General features: G+C 41.9%; 2 protein-coding genes and 1 long non-coding RNA gene across 3 annotated transcripts; 1 reads left to right on the plus strand and 2 right to left on the minus strand.

Moving 5' to 3' along the window:
- The first annotated feature begins 31 nt into the window (after positions 1-31).
- On the plus strand, positions 32-6106 carry LOC138975043 (rRNA methyltransferase 3, mitochondrial-like). Its single transcript, XM_070347695.1, has 4 exons — positions 32-486; positions 3017-3264; positions 4019-4177; positions 4995-6106. The coding sequence occupies exons 1-4, from the start codon at positions 47-49 to the stop codon at positions 5654-5656; spliced, it is 1509 nt and encodes a 502-aa protein (XP_070203796.1). The 5' UTR covers positions 32-46; the 3' UTR covers positions 5657-6106.
- A 1986-nt stretch (positions 6107-8092) lies between these two features.
- On the minus strand, positions 8093-11972 carry LOC138975054 (uncharacterized). Its single transcript, XR_011458480.1, has 2 exons — positions 10009-11972; positions 8093-9719 (listed from the first exon to the last, which is right to left on the minus strand). It is a non-coding gene; the product is annotated as an uncharacterized lncRNA (long non-coding RNA).
- A 940-nt stretch (positions 11973-12912) lies between these two features.
- Positions 12913-17750, minus strand: LOC138975046 (E3 ubiquitin-protein ligase TRIM17-like). The gene is made up of 3 exons (XM_070347697.1): positions 17237-17750; positions 13807-15538; positions 12913-13542 (listed from the first exon to the last, which is right to left on the minus strand). The coding sequence occupies exon 2, from the start codon at positions 15510-15512 to the stop codon at positions 14118-14120; it is 1395 nt and encodes a 464-aa protein (XP_070203798.1). The 5' UTR covers positions 15513-15538; positions 17237-17750; the 3' UTR covers positions 12913-13542; positions 13807-14117.
- Positions 17751-21343: the final 3593 nt, after the last annotated feature.

The raw sequence follows: 21343 nt of genomic DNA on the forward strand, positions 1-21343 counted from the left end.
GCTTACAAGTGACATACCTTTTGATTGGTTGAGTATCAATAGCAAGATGGCAGCCTCCTTGTACGCATGCTGTCAACGACTCACTGTCGTCTGCAACAGACGTTGTAGCGTTAAGTCAGCGGCTTCTATGCTTTCACAGTTTTCAAGAAAATATGCAAGAGGCATCAAGAGAACACCGTACGCTGTCAGAACGCCGGAAGAGGATCTTGAAAAGCTGAAAAAGAAGGGTACCAGGGGAAAAGATCCTCGTCTGAACCCTTGGGCTTGGGTGACTTTCGTTCCTGGCGATCCCACCCAGGCTCAGTTTACGAAGGAGGCGAACCAACAGCGACGACGACCTGGTAGTCATGAAGCAAAGATGTCCCCAAAACAGCCACAATTGAAGACAAAGCAGAAGCCAGTTCCACAAATTAAATCGTCGTCCAGAGATGTTACCCAAACTGGCCTGCAGTATGAAAAGCTTGAAGAAGGCGACAAGCGTTTCGGGTAAGCCATCATTGCATGGGTCGGCAAGGTAGTCTACAGTGGAACCTCCTGTAAAGACCTCTCCCAAGAACGACCCCCTCCTTTTGCCGACCGAATTTTTCGGCACGGATGCTTTTCACACCTAAGGTAATCTTGAACTTTAGCGTGTTAAATTAATAGCTCAGAATTCAAATTTAAGTCTCCAAAAGGCAAATTTGTAGAACCTGCACTTGTAATCATAACAAGTCATTTTTAGATCCCGTTTAGAAGTTACGGAATGAACTCCGATGAACTCTACGAATGCATTTCGTTTACATGGGTCAAAGAAGGAATTATCTGTTTGAGCGGACAAGGGAGACAACTCTTTCGTGTAAATGATGTTCCATGGTTGACAACGTACGCCATTTTCAGTGCATTTTCGTCGATTGAACAACCAAATTAATTAATTATGCTTAAGTTTGGAGCTCAATCCGTCAATTAATTTCACGACAAATGTTCTTTGGCTTGCTTGCTTACATCGACTTGTATCAAAAATAAGTCAAGAATGTCAGTGTGTCACTGGATTCTGAGCTATGAATTTAACACGCTAAAGTTCAAGATTACCGTAACTAACCTCCCAAGAAAGGGAATGGGAGGGGTTTGGCAGGGGCAGTTAGAACACAACTCAATAATTAATTGATGTGTAGGTATTCTGTGAGTGTGAGTGTGCGCTCACCAACTGAGACCTCGGGTCAATGACCCATACCTGCCAATGAGCAAGTTTTACCTATGGGACGGTCTCCTTTGATGTCTGAGAGGAAACTCTTCCTGTCCCAGGTTACAGACACTGACCGTCTTAGGCCCCAAAAAAAATAGATCTGTTTACGGTAACATAGGCCAAAATAAATAGGGTCGGTAGGTCGGGAATTTTTTTTTTTTTTTTTTTCCAAAAAACCACATTTTTACGTTATTTTTTTTAAAAAAATTTTTTCCCCAAATGCCAAAAAAAAAAAGTCTAGGGTCGCGCGAAAAAAATAGGGTCAGTCGGGTTACCGTAAACAGACTATTTTTTTTTTTTTTTTTTGCCTTAGTATCTTACCCTCTTAGTATCTTACCCGGGGGTAAATCACCGAGTTTTACCCATGAGTATGAGTATGAGACCGTGCCCGCTCGCGTGTGCGTGTTATGTCTCCCCGTGTGTAAGCTGGTGTATGCACGTACATCATGCTTATTCCATATGCACATCAAACGGGAACAAAAATAGGATAACGGACACAACATTCAACTCTGTGAAAAAAATGATACCTCCCAATCTCCCAATAGAGACCCCTCCTTTTAACGACCGATTTTTCTGGACATTTTCAAGGTCGTTAGTGGGAGGTTTTACTGTATTTGATTCCAGTAGTTAAACTGACGTTTGAATTTCTTGCCGAGAATCTCTTTTCTTTGCTTCTTCAGACTCCAGAGTTTTATATTATTGCATGGCCTGTATTTTTACAGTTGCACAGGTTGATTAATTATTGAGAATGAAAGTGAAAAAAATGCTGTAAGTTCTATCCTTCAAGTTCAATTTCATATTAATAGTATATGCTTAAATTTAACATCAGACACTTTCACAAACACAACTGTCATATAATGTGGGTGCACAGTGGCAGTTTAAGGAATATGTTTTGACGTGGAAAGCATGCATGGTTCTGTAGCACATAAATTGTCACCCTGTTTATTATACTATAAATTTAATAATAAACCAGAAGGACATTCGTATGATGTATGTTGCATTGCCAATCAAGACCTGCAGAAGGGATTTGACAAGGGAAGAAGCCCTTAGACCAACAACAACAAAATCAATGTTTCAACCTGTTGACCCTATTTTTTTTTACCATGAGTCATGACATTGATCAAAATTTGAAAGCAAACTTTTTTTTTCTTTTTTTCATTGCAGTTATATAACTTAATAAGTGATATTATGTGCACGACATCACTCATCAGTCCCAGGTACCGGTACTACTTGTCTCCGAAAACCCCGAAAACTTCCGAAAAACCCTGAAAACCTCATCAGAACTTAAGAAAATTCGTCCGTAGATCGTTTTTAGTTAGACATTTGTTTGAAATCATGACTTTTCATCTGCAACTTTCACCGTTCATGGCTTTATTTTCGTGTTTGTGGGAGGATTTACGAAGGAGCGGAAGCACTAAACACATGACATCATCAATACTTATAATTGTGCTTTCGAGTAACAAGAGTTACCTCCCTTGCAATGAAATTGCTGCATCGACTTCGTCGAAAATCCGGCTCCACAAAAAGGGGTGCATGTAGCATAAATCAGGCATGACTTCTCACAGGCATGTCCAATACTTGCAGTTTGAAGATAGATTTAGTTAGTTTAGATGGGGTTTTCGGAGGTTTTCGGAAGTTTTTGGAGAAAATAAGTACCCCCAGGTACTGCCATTAGGAATAATCCCCACTAAGTCTGTAAGACTAAGAGCTTAAAAAAATATGTTAAAAAATTGAGATATAAACCCTTTTGTTTGTTTTTATTTCTCTTTCAGTCTTATCTCTTTTTTTCTCCAGACGAGTGCTTATGGCAGCTAAGTCACGCAAAGAGCGTGAGAAACGGGGCATTATTTTTTTGGAAGGGAGGCGACTCATCCTGGATTCCCTCCAGGCAGGTGTGCAACTGAAATACCTGTACTTCAGTGACGCCGAACTGGTGTCCAGCCTTCCTGCAGACTTACTCCGGGGAGATGCTCAGCTGTATAAAGTTCAGTACAGACACCTGAAAATGTGGGCGGACACTCACACACCTGCTGGAATGCTTGGTAAATTGATTGATTGATAACAGGAAGACTTGGTAAATTGATTGATTTGATAACAGGAAGACTTGGTAAATTGATTGATTGATAACAGGAAGACTTGGTAAATTGATTGATTGATAACAGGAAGACTTGGTAAATTGATTGATTGATAACAGGAAGACTTGGTAAATTGATTGATTGATAACAGGAAGACTTGGTAAATTGATTGATTGATAACAGGAAGACTTGGTAAATTGATTGATTGATAACAGGAAGACTTGGTAAATTGATTGATTGATAACAGGAAGACTTGGTAAATTGATTGATTGATAACAGGAAGACTTGGTAAATTGATTGATTGATAACAGGAAGACTTGGTAAATTGATTGATCAATTGTAAGAATGCCTGGCATGCACGGTAGATTGATTGCAGGCATGCTTTGTAAGTTCCTTAATTTTTCGTTTCTGAGAAGAAGAAAAATTGTTGCTTAAAGTTAATGTTACTTATTGTTCATTCATTCATAGTTTTGCATGTCACAAATGCTCAGTATGCCTTGTCATTTTAGTTTTTACAAACTAATTGGAATGCAAACAAAAAAGTCTGGCTTATGCATTGGCAGTTGGGAAAGTTGATTCAAGAAACCAGCAGGCAAGCAGGAGATGGAACTAGCATTTGTAGTGGCAAAATGTTGTCATGGTTACGTTATTTTCTTCTTCATTTTCTGTGTTAGCGTGGTGTGTCCTGGATTTTAATATTGACAATGGCTGTGCTGTGCAGGAGTGTTTGCAAAACCTGCAGTGGGTCAAGCTATGTTTCCACAACGAGGTTATCTCCCCCTGATGCTCATCTGCGACAACATCCGCGATCCAGGTAACATGGGAACCATCATCCGAACGGCTGCAGCTGCTGGTTGCAAGAAGATCCTTACCACAAAAGGTACGCATAATACAGGATATCAATTCTCAGTACAGTTGGCAGTGATGATAGTGGCTTAAGATTTGAAGTGGTTGTTAAAATCTGTTGATGGGCATCAGAGTTGATTCAGCTGGGTGGGTTACTGTGAATCTTATACAGTGTGTATCACATGTGAGGGTTATCCCAAAACGGCAACAGCTAGTGGTTTATCCAGACCTGGGAACCCCTATTTTGCACTTAAGAGTATTCTCAAACAAACTTGGTGTATTTTCAGAAAAATGAGCGTACTCCACCCAGCATTTGAACATCCATGATTCAAATATGCTTCAGTGCACGCGTCCGTCACAACGTTAATTAAGTTTTACCTATACATTTAAAACAAATGCTTTTTTCAATGTTTACTGACAAAAACTGTAATCGTGTGTCAAAATACTGGATCGGCTTTGTGATGGGCTTGTGATGGGCTTTGTGATGGGCTTTGTGATCGGCTTTGTGATCGGCTTTGTGATGGGCTTGTGAAGAAAAGTTTTGTTTTTTTCCTCTGATCGTATTCTCGACAATCGTGCGTACAAAATACGGCGAAATCGTATGGGTTCCCAGGTCTGTTTATCTTTTGCACTGACAACTCTTTGAGAGTGCAGAGATTGCGATAGCTTTTACACACAAAAAAACCATCAGGCAACGAACAGGATTTTCATGTACTGTACTGAATCTGTAAATGTAATTATGCATGATTTGTGTGAACAATAATTTCAGATTCACTGAGAAAGAATGGTATGTAAGTTTTTGTTTTATTTACATTTCTGCATCTTATTCCTGGCGTTTTGCAAATTTGCAGGTTGCGTGGACGTGTGGGACCCCAAAGTTCTTCGCGCAGCAATGGGAGGCCACTTCTTCACCAGCATTGTGCATAGCCTCCCTTGGGAGCAGATCGTGAATTACGTATCACCATCAACATACCTCTGCATTGCTGACGCTAGGAGAAGTAACAGAGTAGAGAAATCATTCGACATTGCGCATCCTAAAGCCATCGAACTTCTAAGTTCTGCTGAGGCAGACGCCGAGTCTTTGAGTTCAAACGAAGAAAATGAAGAGACGAGAACTTTAGAAGACTCTGAGGTAGAAGTACGAGAAGATGAGTTAAGTGACGGTGAACCCAGCGACTTGGAAGAAGACACAAAGAACGAGTGGAGCAACACAAACAGCGAGGCGTACAAACGAGTTCCCCTCTCCGTCATAGAATACTCCGACATGGATTTGTCGATGGCGGAAGAGGTGGCAGTGATCATAGGCGGAGAAACGGAAGGGGTCAGTCCGCAGGCTAAGAAGTTTGCATTCGAACGGTACGGTCAGTTTGTGACAATTCCCATGATGGAAGCAGTGGACAGTCTGAACACGGCAACGGCAGCTGCTGTTGTGTTGTACGAGGCTCGAAGGCAACTGAAATTGAGAATGAAGAGGGATCATAGGAAACAAGGAATTTTTGGTGCTTCTGGCTAGTGTAAAGAGATAGACAATTGTCGGAAATAACTGTCGGGTTTGTATGCATTGTGGAACAGTAAATAATCATTGCTATTAGTATTACTGTTTTAGTAAGTCAAACTTTACCAGGTGACCTTATAGGACAGTTCTTAATGCCCGTCTTACACTGTGCCGAACATCCTTGCCAATATGAACATGTTGTATTCAGCAAAAAAAGAGACGAATGGACAGGAAAAAATATTGAAAATTCGAATCCTTGCGAATGGCCTTACGATTGTTGTGAGTGCTTTCAAACACTTTACAAATAAAGCGGATACGCAATCGAGTGCTATAAAATCTCTTGCGATCGCGTCTTTTCGTCATTTGCTCTCCAGCAACCATTTTTTTCTTTATTTGGTGTTTTACGTCGTTTTCGACCACGAAGGTTATATCGCGACGGGGGAAGGGGGGAGATGGGATAGAGCCACTTGTCAATTGTTTCTTGTTCACAAAAGCACTAATCAAAAATTTGCTCCAGGGGCTTGCAACATAGTACAATACCTTACTGGGAGAATGCAAGTTTCCAGTACAAAGGACTTATCATTTCTTACATACTGCTTGACTAAAATCTTTACAAAAATTGATTATATTCTATACAAGAAACACTTAACAAGGGTAAAAGGAGAAACAGAATCTGTTAGTCGCCTCTTACGACATGCTGGGGAGCATCGGGTAAATTCTTTCTCATCCCAACCAATATGGGACTCCCCCTAACCCGCGGGGGGTCTCCAGCAACCAGACAGTACACATTATTTCTTCATGCTACTCTTACACTGTGCCGAATTGCCCTTGCGAATAGAATTGACATTAATTCGTAATGATCCAGACATGGTCGCAAGACATTCGTAAATGTTCTTAAGCATTCGCCACCATTCGTCTATTGTTGTGAACATTAGCAACATGCTCCTAATATTTGTCATATTCGCAAGGAAGGCATATTCGTAACTTTGTTTGCAACATACTCGTAAGTATTCGCAAGCCATTTGTAATCATCGCATGTATTCGTAGCACTCTCAAGTCATTCGCAACTATTCGTTAGGTGGTGTCCTTGCGAACATCTTGCGAAAGGTTGCGAATTCCTTACACAAGGAGATTGAACACATTGTAAGACGGGCATAATGCCAAGACCTCACAAATGGTTGCGTTGTAAAATACTGAGATGATGCCAAATAGTGTGGGTTACAGTATTCCACTGTGGGAAGTATTGTAGATGTGCACATGTATTGTACAGCTGAAAGAAAACACCCAAATGAGAGTGTGATGGAGCAAGGAGTCAGTCAGTCACTACCAAGAGAAAAAACAGATGAGTTTATATTGGCAGTTTCTTCTTCTTCCTCCAGACCTGTTCACCTAATTGGAACAGTTGGTGTATTTTCCACACAGACTTAGACTGAGTATTTTTTAAAATATTGAGTGTATTTTCTTACCAGGTAGAGGTGCTTGTTAATCATGTGACCGACGTAAAACTGTTTGCAGTGAAATTCCAATAAAACGTCCGTCACACTGACGACATTTTCATTTATTGAAGTGTGAACACGCTTTCACAACTAAACAATATGGTGGATTTTGATTTTGGTTGGATCATGTATAATCCCGGGAAAATATTGACCAATCGTAAGCGCTAACCGCAGCAAGCCAGATTTTATCCATGGCCAATCGCGTACACAACCAACATTCAGTTTAGAGACGCAATAAATAAAAACAACTGTTTTTTTTTTTAATCGTTGTACTTTCTTATCAACCAGCGTATTTATCGTATTCTTGGAAACTTGGCGTACAAAATACTGTGAAATCGTATGAGTAAACAGGTCTGTTCTTCATTCATGCACTGCAACTCTCACGTTCACTCATGATTTTTGCACGAGTATGACTGTCTTTACCCCGCCATTCAGGAAGCCAGATGCTGCTTTCGGAAGAGTTTTTTTTGCAGTTTGAGGATTTAGAAGAGAAAATGAAGTGTAAAGTCTGAGCATAAAGAGCAGGAAAGCATGTTGGTTTTGTGAGTAATTTTCTTCAAACTTTTTGTCTGCAAATGACATACTAAGACATAGTAAGATAGTGGTACATCCGTTTTAAGTGCCCTTAGAGAAAGATGGCCTTGAAAGTAAAATTGGAAGGAAAGAGAATATATGGTTATGTCATTTACAGAGAGAGAGACTGTGTGTGTGTGTGTGTGTGTTTTTGTGAGAAATATCAAGATATATGAAGGAAGCTGTTGTTCATAATCAAAATGTCAGAACAGTGATTTAGTGTTTACTCTGTGTTTGTGTGAGCATGCCACTTTGTGTGTGTGGAGTTTGAGAGAGAGAGAAAGTGGGAATGAGTGGGAACTGGGGTGTGCCTTCATATTTGTGTGCCTGCTTTTCTGTATGGTCGTTCATTGCCATTTCACTCAATTCAACAAAACACTGCAGCATTCCAGCATAGTATTATTATGAAAAACGCAATCACATTTACTTTCCTTGCAGTGCACGTGATAATCCTACAAGCAACAACAATATTGAACACACTGCAGAATGAAATACATCATACAGTGGTACGTGCCATGAAGGACAGCCTTGGGACCAGCTAAATGTGTCCACCATACATTGTCATTACATGTATTGTTTGGTCAAAATAGACAAAAAAGACTCCAGATGTGGTCCGTTCATGGAAGGTGTCCACTCATCGCAGGTACCGCTGTACCGAGAGAAATGCTGGAAGCAAATGTTGGACATGAATCAAACAAGAAATTCCTACGAGGTAGGAAATACACCCCCGTCAAAGGGAAATAACCTTCTCAGTTGGTGGCAGTGACTGAGTGAGAATGGTTATTTCCCTTTGACCATTAAGATGTTCCTCTATAAGTCCTTGTATAATTTTAATCCACCAATAACTCCCTAACCGTGTGTTTGACTGGTCCCAATTTTTGTAAGGACCGTCTCAGGAATGTATAGAACCTGTTCACCAAGTTTGGTGACGATCGGTCCGTTCATTCTTGCGATCTATATGCGAACACAAACAAACAAACAAACAAACACATCGAGCGAAACCTATACACACCCCTATACCGGGGGTGTAATAAAGACACTATATTTAAAGTATTCTGCAGAAACTAAACTACTAGCTTGCATATGAAGCAATGTGAAGATGGACACCATTCAAAAGCAATACATGTACAGAGGAACCTCCCTTCCAAAAATCTGGCATTAAAAAGGAAAGAGGCTTAAATTAAAATGGGGGCAAATTTACACAGGTCATGAACAGAGAATCTGAGATAAATGGTTCAGAATAAGGTGGAAGTTTTACATTAGGGGGTCTTAAAAGGGGGTCCCACTGTATTAGCCCCACACTGCTATCAAGGTGGTCAGATGAATCAGAACAAATGAGTGACCAAGTGCCAAATCAACTAAATACAAAATCATATATGTTCAAAGTTAGGAACATAATGATTTGTTTGTTTGTTTGCTTAACGCCCAGCCGACGACGAAGGGCCATATCAGGGCGGTGCTGCTTTGACATATAACGTGCGCCACACACAAGACAGGAGTCGCAGCACAGGCTTCATGTCTCACCCAGTCACATTATTCTGACACCGGACCAACCAGTCAACATAATGATGAAAACATCTTCGATCGATGTCTCTCTCTGTTCAGATTCACGAGTGTCTGGTCTTCACTAATACCAAGGTCACTCAGTAATCTATTTGCTAGTTCTTGGCATAATCATTTGACAGAATTCATTTAACAAATAATCTATGATGTTAGTTTTCATTTCTAAATCTGTCAGTGTCCTGGTCAACATGAAAACTCCACGTGAAGATCTAGAACCATGCTAATAATCACAATTCTGAGGGCATAGCTCTGATGACAAGTTTCCTTTTGGGTGAAGGTTTAAGGTACCAACAGTTGTGGTGTCAGCTTAACCCGAACTGTAACATGAACTACAGTATACTTTATGTCAAAACAGACAATGTTCGAAAATAACTGTGCCAGTAATGATGAGTAATTTAAGCGGTGTGGCAGAGTTAGAGAACCTTTTTTTACAGACCCAAGCTTTTCAACTTAGGCCTAAAAAAAAAATAGGTGTGGTTACGGTAACCCGACCTACCCTATTTTTAGGGGCCGATCCTATAACTTTTTATTACATTTGTCAACAAAAAACAAAAAAAAAAACCAGTGCAAAAAACGCAATGAAAGCGAAAGCGACCGTGTCGCACACTTATTTCCCTGTCAAGTAGGTTTAATTTGTACACATTAGAAAAAAAAATTAAAAAAAAAAAAGTGATTGCCTACCTACCTACCCTATTTTTTTTGGCTATGTTACCGTAACCACACCTATTTTTTTTTTGCCTTAGCAGCCAAACCAGCCAGCTACTGGACAGCTTGAAACTGTCATCGCAACAATCAACCAAGTGTGACGTGTCCGATATGGCTTATGCAGAGTGCGCTTTACATTATGATACAGTATCCTTTTCTTTCGAAAATATACACATTGGAGTCCAAAATTTGTTGCGGCAAAAACCTTTAAAGCTGGGCCACAATGATCGCTAACAACGCATTTTGATAGAGGTCATATGGGTTTGGCTTGAGATCACGTGACTTTAGGAAAAACGTGCTCAATGATTAATGCCAAGTGATCGATAAGCAAACGGCGGTGACGATTAGTGGCTCCAATGTGCATACGTAACAGTGCACCTCCCCTTGTAGGACCCCCCCAGTTCAAGGCCTCCCACCTTTTAAGTAACACCTTGCTTTTTTCACATTTCCTTTCTTTCTTTATTTGGTGTTTAACGTCGTTTTCAACCATGAAGGTTATATCGCGACGGGGAAAGGGGGGAGATGGGATAGAGCCACTTGTTAATTGTTTCTTGTTCACAAAAGCACTAATCAAAAAATTGCTCCAGGGGCTTGCAACGTAGTACAATATATTACCTTACTGGGAGAATGCAAGTTTCCAGTACAAAGGACTTAACATTTCTTACATACTGCTTGACTAAAATCTTTACAAACATTGACTATATTCTATACAAGAAACAAGAAACAGAATCCGTTAGTCGCCTCTTACGACATGCTGGGGAGCATCGGATAAATTCTTCCCCCTAACCCGCGGGGGGTTCACATTTCCTGTTCATAACCTGTGTAAATGTAGCCCCATTGTAAGACTCCCTCCTGTTCAAGACCTGACTTTCTCACATTTGTGAAGGTCTTAAAAGGGGGGTTCCACTGTATTTTCAAAAGCAAAGGCATCATAACGAGTGCACACGGCATAACATACACATCAGACTACCGGTTGATTGAAGTGATGGACGGGCGCAGTGGTAAGACATCGGCCTCCTAATCGGAAGGTCGTGAGTTCGAATCCCGGTCGCTGCCGCCTGGTGGATTAAGAGTGGAGATTTTTCCGATCACCCAGGTCAACTTATGTGCAGACCTGCTTAGTGACTTAACCCCCTTCGTGTGTACACACGAGCACAAGACCAAGTGCGCACGGAAAAGATCCTGTAATCCATGTCAGAGTTCGGTGGGTTATAGAAACACGAAAATACCCAGCATGCTTCCCCCGAAAGCGGCGTATGGTTGCCTAAATGGCGGGGTAAAAACGGTCATACACGTAAAAATCCACTCGTGTAAAAAACACGAGTGAACGTGGGAGTTTCAGCCCATGAACGCAGAAGAAGAAGAAGAAGATTGAAGTGATGATGGGTTAAAGCCAGCCAGTAGCGAGCTAGTTGCTAGTTGAAAAGCTTTGGTCAGAAAAAAGGGCTCTCAGCCTAACTCTGCCACGTTGCTTAAAAACTTGGCAACGTTATTTCTGGAAAACGTCTATACAGTGGAACCCCCTTTTAAAACCTCTACAAATCAGAGAAAATCAGGGGGCGGGGATGTAGCTCAGTCGATAGCGCGCTGGATTTGTATCCAGTTGGCTGCTGTCTGCGTGAGTTCGTCCCCACGTTCGGTGAGAGATTTATTTCTCAGAGTCAACTTTGTGTGCAGACTCTCCTCGGTGTCCAAACACCCCCGTGTGTACACGCAAGCACAAGACCAAGTGCGCACGAAAAAGATCCTGTAATCCATGTCAGAGTTCGGTGGGTTATAGAAACACGAAAATACCCAGCATGTTTCCTCCGAAAGCGGCGTATGGCTGCCTAAATGGCGGGGTAAAAACGGTCATACACGTAAAATTCCACTCGTGCAAAACACAAGTGCACGTGGGAGTTTCAGCCCACGAACGCAGAAGAAGAAGAGAAAATCAGGTCTTAACGAGGAGGTCTTAAAATGGGGGTCAATCTTTCTTTATTTGGTTTTTAACGCCGTTTTCAACCGTTCAAGGTTATATCGCGACGGGGAAAGGGGGGGGGGGGGGGGGGGGGGGGGATAGAGCCACTTGTTAATTGTTTCTTGTTCACAAAAGCACTAACCAAAAAATTGCTCCAGGGGCTTGCAACGTAGCACAATATATTACCTTTCTGGGAGAATGCAAGTTTCCAGTACAAAGGACTTAACATTTCTTACATACTGCTTGACTAAAATCTTTACAAACATTGATTATATTCGACACAAGAAACACTTAACAATGGTAAAAGGAGAAACAGAATCCATTAGTCGCCTCTTAGTCTTACGACATGCTGGGGAGCATCGGGTAAATTCTTCCCCCTAACCCGCGGGGGGTATGGGGGTCAATGTACAGAGGTTAGGCAAACAAAAAAAATAGTCTGTTTACGGTAACATAGACCAAAAAAATAGGGTCGGTAGGTCGGGATATTTTATTATTTTTTTTCCCCCAAAAATCATATTTGTACGTTATTTTGCCAAAAAAACCAAAAAAATTTTTTCTTCCCCAAATGCCAAAAAAAGGTCTAGGGTCGCGCGAAAAAAATAGGGTCGGTCGGGTTACCGTAAACAGACTATTTTTTTTTGGCCTTATGAACACAAAGTCTGAGTAAACACGGTCTTAAAATGGGGGTCAATGTGCAGAGGTTATGAACACAAAGTCTGAGTAAACACGGTCTTAAAATGGGGGTCAGTGTACAGAGGTTATGAACACAAAGTCTGAGTAAACACGGTCTTAAAATGGGGGTCGATGTACAGAGGTTATGAACACAACGTCTGAGTAAACACGGTCTTAAAATGGGGGTCGATGTACAGAGGTTATGAACACAATGTCTGAGTAAACACGGTCTTAAAATGGGGGTCAGTGTACAGAGGTTATGAACACAAAGTCTGAGTAAACACGGTCTTAAGATGGGGGTCAGTGTACAGAGGTTATGAACACAAAGTCTGAGTAAACACGGTCTTAAAATGGGGGTCAGTGTACAGAGGTTATGAACACAAAGTCTGAGTAAACACGGTCTTAAAATGGGGGTCAGTGTACAGAGGTTATGAACACAAAGTCTGAGTAAACACGGTCTTAAAATGGGGGTCAGTGTACAGAGGTTATGAACACAAAGTCTGAGTAAACACGGTCTTAAAATGGGGGTCAGTGTACAGAGGTTATGAACACAAAGTCTGAGTAAACACGGTCTTAAAATGGAGGTCAGTGTACAGAGGTTATGAACACAAAGTCTGAGTAAACACGGTCTTAAAATGGGGGTCAATGTACACAGGTTATGAACACAAAGTCTGAGAAAACACGGTCTTAAAACAATAAAATGGAGAGTCTAAAAATGTTTGTTTTTTAAAGAGGGGGTTCCACTGTATTCAAATTAAAGGACCATGCAAAGCATCAGGATTCTGACGGCACAGCCCTGATCACAAGTTTCCTGGAAGGCGACGGCACCGACAGTTATGACGACAGGCACAATGTGCTGTAGTCTGTAGAAATGTCCTTGAAAGGGCAACTTGTCGACAGCGACCTATCAAAAGTGCAGGGACATCAGCTGTGTCCTGAAAACAGACATTAGCTCAATTGTTGTAAACACATTAATGTTAACATGTGTCAATTGTGTAGAAACCCTGTTCCTCAGACGCAAAGTGATTTTTTTTTCTGAGATGATTGTTACAGAACTACCTACCCTGATTTGTTGGGTCATTGGAAAAAAACATTTTTTTGTTTGGTTTTGACATACAGTAACACTAACTCTGTAACTAAAGACGGAATGTACATACACAAACATATAGAGAAACAGAGATAAAGACAAACAAACGTACCCAGTGCAGCATCACTTGTTGACGGGCTCCATACAGATGATGGTACCACCCCTGCAGGCCAGCCACAGGCGAGCGGAGACATCCACAGTGATGGCGGTGGGTTGGATCAGCCAGGGACAGCCCGGGGCTAGGTAGCGCACAAACCTCAGACGCCCACCGCTCACATCCACCACGTGAATGGCGTCGTTCTCTTCGTCTGTCACCAGCAGCACGTGCTGACCGCCCAGCCTGTAGAAACACACGTCGGACGGCTGGAAGCACGGGAGATGTGCAGGAGGGTTGTAGGTACCGATGGCGCTCATTCTCGGTCGTCAATAAAGTTTCACTTTGCGCCACATATTTGGGAGCTTGGGCTCTTCCACCACGACGAAGAACTGCTCAGTGTCGTCCACGTCGAATGCACGATGGGCCCCCACCTTGATGCTGAAGTCGGTTTCACAGTCAAACTTTAATGGGTTTGTTGCCAGAACTGTAACATTGAGAACGTTTGCCCTTCCTGACCAAGTGTTGTCCAGTCTGAAGTGTGCTGCCGTCAGTGATTTGGAGAATGTGTTCATGCCGCCTGTTCGAGAAGCTTGACCCATACAGAAGCCTTTGGCGTACCTTCTGCGTGAAACTTTCCCCACATTTGTAGTTGTGCCCCTTAACTGTCCATTTTCAGAAAAATCGTCCCCAGGAGCATCCCCTTTCAGCACACGCCGTTCATACGACACACACACACCAGGCGGGTCACTATCAACATGACAGAGAGAAAAGACCTCGATGTCAGTCTCCTGCCCACACGGGAACTGCTTCACCACCCTCACCTCAGGTGCTGCAACCTTCATCTCCATCTTGGTCACCGTGCCCATGAAGTCACCTGTCTTCTGCAGCATGACTTCATCTGTGACCTTGAAGTGGAGGACGGGACGGCAGACGGTTTTCAAGCCCTGTGACGTCAGCTTGTCAACGGCTTGCTCACTGCCTAGTCGAGTCTTCATCTCCTGTACAACAGCGATCACATTAGTCGCACATCCGCTGTTACAGGCACGTTCAACTTGTCGTTTAATTTTCAAGAGTTCTTTCAGGTCGTCTTCTTGCTGTTTCAGGATCTGGGCAATGCCGCTCTCAGTCTCAATGTCTGTGCAGACAGTACGAAGCGAATCCAGGGCCTCATCTCTGAACTTGGCGGCAGCAGCCACAATGATTGCGTATCGGTTATGTATGTTCTTTTCCACTGCAGCCTTCTTGTCCAGTACGGGCTGATACTCTGCTCTTGTTGTCTTCAGTCTTTCCCTGAGATCCTCCTCTGCTTTCTGCAAGCGAGACTTTTCACTGAGCAGTTCTTTGTATTGCATGGCTTTGCAGAAGTCTTTTGTTTGGTGCATCTCGTGTTCGGTCATCTTACAGTTGATGCAGATGGCCTCTCTGCACTTGAGACAGTAAAACTCCAGCACTTTGTTGGTGTGGATTTTACACATCTTGTTGAGCTCTGACTGTTTCTTGAGGTAAAAGTTGGTCTGCAGGGCAGCCACTCCCCCTTTGGGCAGAGAGGTGGGCGCGCGACAAGACGGACAGGGAAAGTTACCCTTTCTGTGACGCTTTGCAATGTCTGAAATGCACTGGGCACAGAACGTGTGATGGCAGGGCAGGAACTTGGGTTCCCGATACGTTTCCAAACACACAGGGCAGCTGTTCAGATCAACGCCAGCACCACCTGTAGCCATCTTGTGCAGCACAGTTCTACCATGGACTGAAACAGTAAAAGAAAACAAGCCCAGAATTTGTAAATGTTTATGCCAAAACATTAAAACCAAAAGGTATCAGAGTTATTAGCTAAGACTAAGAGTAAGAGATAACTCAGAAAAAAAACCAACTCATTAAGACATAACAAGCTTTTGATCATGACAATCTTTGGTAAATTTAACTCTGATTGGAGAAAAAACTGTAAAGAACTGAAGCACATTCACTGTCCGGAATCTGGTCAACATGTGTATTAATTTTTTTTGCTTTCTAAATTCTATAGGCTTAAAGGCACAGTAAGCCTCCCGTAAACCATCACAGAGCTCCCCAAGCGTCTAAATACAGTACAAGCATACTTCCATTTGAACGCTCACCGAACGGGAACATCCTGGCTGCTTTCTGTCGAGCGTGAGACATTTTCCAAGAATTTATTTTCGTCGACTTGGCCCTGAAGAACAATGGCGCCTCGTTTTTGCGCTAGACCTAACTTTTAAAATCTAAATAATAAATTGACAGCTTGTTACACAAACATTCTTTAATCATAAAAGAATTCGTTTTTCACCAAGACAAGATCAGAACAATTCGAAGTTGTGAAAGTTTAAAAAAAGAAAAGCCCGGAAGCAGGGTCACGCAAGGGTCGTAGCAGACGACGGCCCGGTTTATCAGTGCAAATCGTCGTTCCTCTCAACAGTCAAAAGCCATCGCTAGAGTTCTTGTGAACCAGAGCCGTTGTTTCGTGCATAAAAAACGTGCTATTGTAGATAAGCTCACGTCGAGTCGCATTCAAATGACTAACTATGACGACTGCATTGTGAAAAGGGGGAAAACTGGATCACACGGGTTCACGATGGCTCAGGGGTAAGATAAACCACGCAAAAATAAATTCTTTGAAAATTGTTCGCTCTTTACGGAGGGCACCTAGGATGTTCTCAATTGGTGAGTGTTTAAATGAAAGGGTGTTTGTACTGTGTGTAAAAGCCTGACCGTATCTGTGATGGTTTACGGGAGGCTTACTCTGCCTTTAAAAGAATAATAATAATCTAAATCTGTGTTTCATCTTCGACTCGTCGGCATTATACTTGTCTCATCTAAATATCGGACCCTATTGCTTACTAAAACCACAAAAGCTGTTAATCTCTATGTTTTTGGAGTCAATAATTATAAATAATAAAGAATAAGCATGGAATCATTTTTGGGGCAAATTGGGGGGTCAATTTATTGTCGTTAATAAAACTTATAGTTACCACAATTTTAATTTTAATGTTCAGACTTTTCGAAAGTTAACAGACGGAGTCACACGCAGTCATGCTTGACTTGGGGATTGTATGTCAGGGGACTAACAAATTAAAAAAGTAAAAAAAGTTAAAGTGCCGAGGAGTTTTAAAAGTTGTGTCCCTTTAACAACAACAAAGATGGCGCGTAGCCGTAGAGTGATGCCAACTATCGCCAACTATCAAGCAAGTTTTTCATTTGCACATGTGTGTTGATGGCCTTGCGTCAAAATTGATAGCTAACACAAAATGTCGATCATGTAATCGCTAGACCACACCCCCACTCGGATTCGCCCTGCGTCAGCCACTACCGTACAAAGTTCTGCAAGCGACATGCCAAATCAGACAGAACACCGACTGACCGAGTACCTAAAATCGTCATCGTGCTCCATAATTATGAAGTATTATTGACATAGATGCACAAGAAAACAACCGACCTGTTCAATGAGATGCTGCAACGGTCCAGAGGATGAAAACCACAAGGATGGCGAGATATTTTGGATCGCAAACTGCAGACAAGCACCCGACGATTCACAATCGGCAATCACATTGCTCGGGTACTAAATCTACTTGTCTCCGAAAACCTCCGAAAACCCCCAAAACCTCCGAAAACCCCTGAAAACCCCATCTAGACTAACTAAATCTATCTTCAAAGTGAAGTATTGGACATGCCTGTGAAAATTAAGTCTGATCCATGCTACATGCACCCTTATATTTGTGTTGAGAGCCGGATTTTCGACGAAATCGATGCAACAATTTCAATGCAAGGGAGGTAACTCTTGTTACTCGAAAGCACAAGTATTGATGACGTCATGTGATTAGTGCTTCCGCTCCTTCGTAAATCCTCGCAAAAACACGAAAATAAAGCCATGAACGGTGAAAGTTGCAAATATAAGTCATGATTGCAAACAATTAAGTAACAAAACACGATCTAAAGACGAATTTTCTTAATTTCTGATGAGGTTTTCGGGGGTTTTCGGAGACAAGTAGTACCGCATTAAATGCTCTCCGCCAGTTGTGTGACGTCACTCCGTCCACTGTCTGGTGTTGTAAATAGGCGCCTGCCGCGAACTGTGGCATGAGAATGTTGCCGCTGTGCTGTCAGAGCGGACGGTGTCGCTATATTCTTGCCTGTTTGTTGTTTTGTCAATTGTTCCCGATAATCTTGAGAATATAATTCATAGTGTAAATTTATATGGCAAAGCGATAATGTTGAACTTTACAGTGCGTTGTAACGGTCATAGCCGCGGTGTAGCGAAGTTCAGATTACTCCGGGCCAGTCCCAACTTCAGGTTTCTACTGAGTTTGTATTAATATCCCCATGACTAACATGTTCTTTTGTCATCAAATTAAAGAAGGGAGAAAAGCGTGCCACTTTCTTGTACATGAAGTAAATATTGATTTCACCCCAAAACTCGATTTCGTCGAAAAAGTGACGTGCGGCCGAGTGGTTACGTCTCATGCCGCGGCTGGCCATGAAAGACAAGCTAAGGATTTTAGAATGAAGCAATATTCTAAGTTTTTTTTGTTTTTTTAAATGGTTGAACGAATTTGAACCGTCGAATGTGAAGTACCTGAGCTGAGATCGATCATCAGTACTATGGAGGAGAGCCTGGGGGGCTTTTCAGAGGCTGAGTCAGTACAACTTATCAACAAGGTCGAATCAGAAACGGCGTCGGTAGTCAGTAATCGTCCCAGCAAACATTATGCACTCGGTCCGCATATTATGTAAAATATTGACCAAAACAATAGATTTCGCTAATATTTTGTCTGGGATATTTTTAGAGAGTGTTGAAACAAGTGTGAAAAAAATCACTCTGTCACTGACACACCCCATACAAACCAACCCGATTATTTCCGGAGTTCGTCAGTCTAGAGATGCTACAGATCTCTGGTCAGTCTAGAGATGCTACAGATCTCTGGTCAGTCTAGAGATGCTACAGATCTCTGGTCAGTCTAGAGATGCTACAGATCTCTGGTCAGTCTAGAGATGCTACAGATCTCTGGTCAGTCTAGAGATGCTCGCTACAGATCTCTGGTCAGTCTAGAGATGCTACAGATCTCTGGTCAGTCTAGAGATGCTACAGATCTCTGGTCAGTCTAGAGATGCTACAGATCTCTGGTCAGTCTAGAGATGCTACAGATCTCTGGTCAGTCTAGAGATGCTACAGATCTCTGGTCAGTCTAGAGATGCTACAGATCTCTGGTCAGTCTAGAGATGCTCGCTACAGATCTCTGGTCAGTCTAGAGATGCTACAGATCTCTGGTCAGTCTAGAGATGCTACAGATCTCTGGTCAGTCTAGAGATGCTACAGATCTCTGGTCAGTCTATTACGGCGTTTTGCTGATGAGCTTGTCAAATGTGGTTATATCTCACCTTATTTGGGACACATTTCCACGTATACAGTTCCTATAGTTATTTGGGTTAGTTATATATATTACAAAACCCCAAGACAGAAATTGATGCTCTTGTCTCAATCGGTTGATTGTTTTTAGGGTATTCAATGAAAAAAAACTGTAGTCATAAAATTCAAGGCGACGTTTTCCATCCTGGTGCAAAATACCAGAGACATTGATCTATAAGCTTAGATTTCTCTGAAAATACTAAGATAAATGAGCCAAAAAGTGTTGGTTACAGTATTTCACTGTGGGGTTCCAGTAGTATTGTAGATGTGCGCATGTATTGTATAGCTGGGGAGGGAAAAAACCCAAATGATAGCGTGATGGAGACAAAAAAACACCAGATGACATTTCATGTTCGTACGTAGTCCAAAACAAGTCGCGTAAGGCGAAATAACAACATTTAGTCAAGATGTCGAACTCACAGAATGAAACTGAACGCACTGCTTTTTTCACCAAGACCACATACTCGTAGTTTCGTCAGTCCACCGCTCGTGGCAAAGGCAGTGAAATCGACAAGCCATGCAGAATAGTGCGGTAGTGGTCGCGCTGAGCAGGATAACACGCTTTTCTGTATGTCTATTCTTTTTAGCTTACTGAGTTTGTTTTTAATCCAAACATATCATATCTATATGTTTTTGGAATCAGGGACCGACAAGGAATAAGATGAAATTGTTTTTAAATCGATTTCGGAAAATTAATTTTAATCATAATTTTCATATTTTTAATTTTCAGAGCTTGTTTGTAATCCAAATAAACATATGTAGGCTATATGTTTTTGGAATCAGACAATGACGAAGAATAAGATGAAATTATTTTTGGATCGTTTAATAAAAAAATAATTTTAATTACAAGTTTCCGAATTTTAATGACCAAACTCATTCATTACTTTTTAAGCCACCAAGCTGGAATGCAATACCAAAGTTCGGCCTTCGTCGAAGATTGCTTTGCCAAAATTTCAATCAATTTGATTGAAAAATGAGGGTGTGACAGTGCCGCCTCAACTTTTACAAAAAGCCCGATATGACGTCATCAAAGGTATTTATAAAAAAAAATAAAAAAAATCCGGGGATCTCATTCCCAGGAACTCTCATGTCAAATTTCATAAAGATCGGTCCAGTAGTTTCGCTCTACACGGACACACACGCACAGACACACACAGACAGACACACACACACACACACACACACACACACACACACACACACACACATACACCACGACCCTCGTCTCGATTCCCCCTCTATGTTAAAACATTTAGTCAAAACTTGACTAAATGTAAAAAGAGTAAAGTCTGAACACAAAAGTCAGACAACCATGTTCGTTTTGTGCATCATTTTCTTCAAAATTTTTGTCTGCATATGGTAAGATGGTGGTACTTCTGCTTCAAGTACCAAGGGAAAATATGGCCTTCAAAATTAAAATTGGAAGGAAACAGAGAAAGTATAGTAATGTCATTTGCAGAGAGAGAGATAAAGAGAGAGTGGGTGTGTATTGATAAAGAGAGAGTGGGTGTGTATGGATTTTTTTGTTTGTTTGTTTGCTTAACGCCCAGCCGACCACGAAGGGCCAGGGCGGTGCTGCTTTGACATATATAACGTGCGCCACACACAAGACAGAAGTCGCAGCACAGGCTTCATGTCTCACCCAGTCACATTATTCTGACACCGGACCAACCAGTCCTAGCACTAACCCCATAATGCCAGACGCCAGGCGGAGCAGCCACTAGATTGCCAATTTTAAAGTCTTAGGTATGACCCGGCCGGGGTTTGAACCCACGACCTCCCGATTACGGGGCGGACGCCTTACCACTAGGCCACCGTGTATGTGTGTGTATGGATAAAGAGACAGAGTGGGTGTGTATGGATAAAGAGACAGAGTGGGTGTGTATGGATAAAGAGAGTGGGTGTGTATGGATAAAGAGACAGAGTGGGTGTGTATGGATAAAGAGAAGGCGAAGGCGAAGGCGAAGGCGAATTTTTATTGCATCAAACACAATGTGTATGTACAAGGGGGAGAAATAGTTAGCATGTGAACAAAGTGGACTTGACCGTCCGGAAGCAAGGCAACTTAAAATCAACACCTAGCACAAGAAGTAAAAACAGAGAAGAAAAAAAAATACAGTAAGATGAAGACAAGGATTT

This window comes from Littorina saxatilis, linkage group LG9 (genome assembly GCF_037325665.1).
Source record: "Littorina saxatilis isolate snail1 linkage group LG9, US_GU_Lsax_2.0, whole genome shotgun sequence".
NCBI lineage: Eukaryota > Metazoa > Mollusca > Gastropoda > Littorinimorpha > Littorinidae > Littorina > Littorina saxatilis.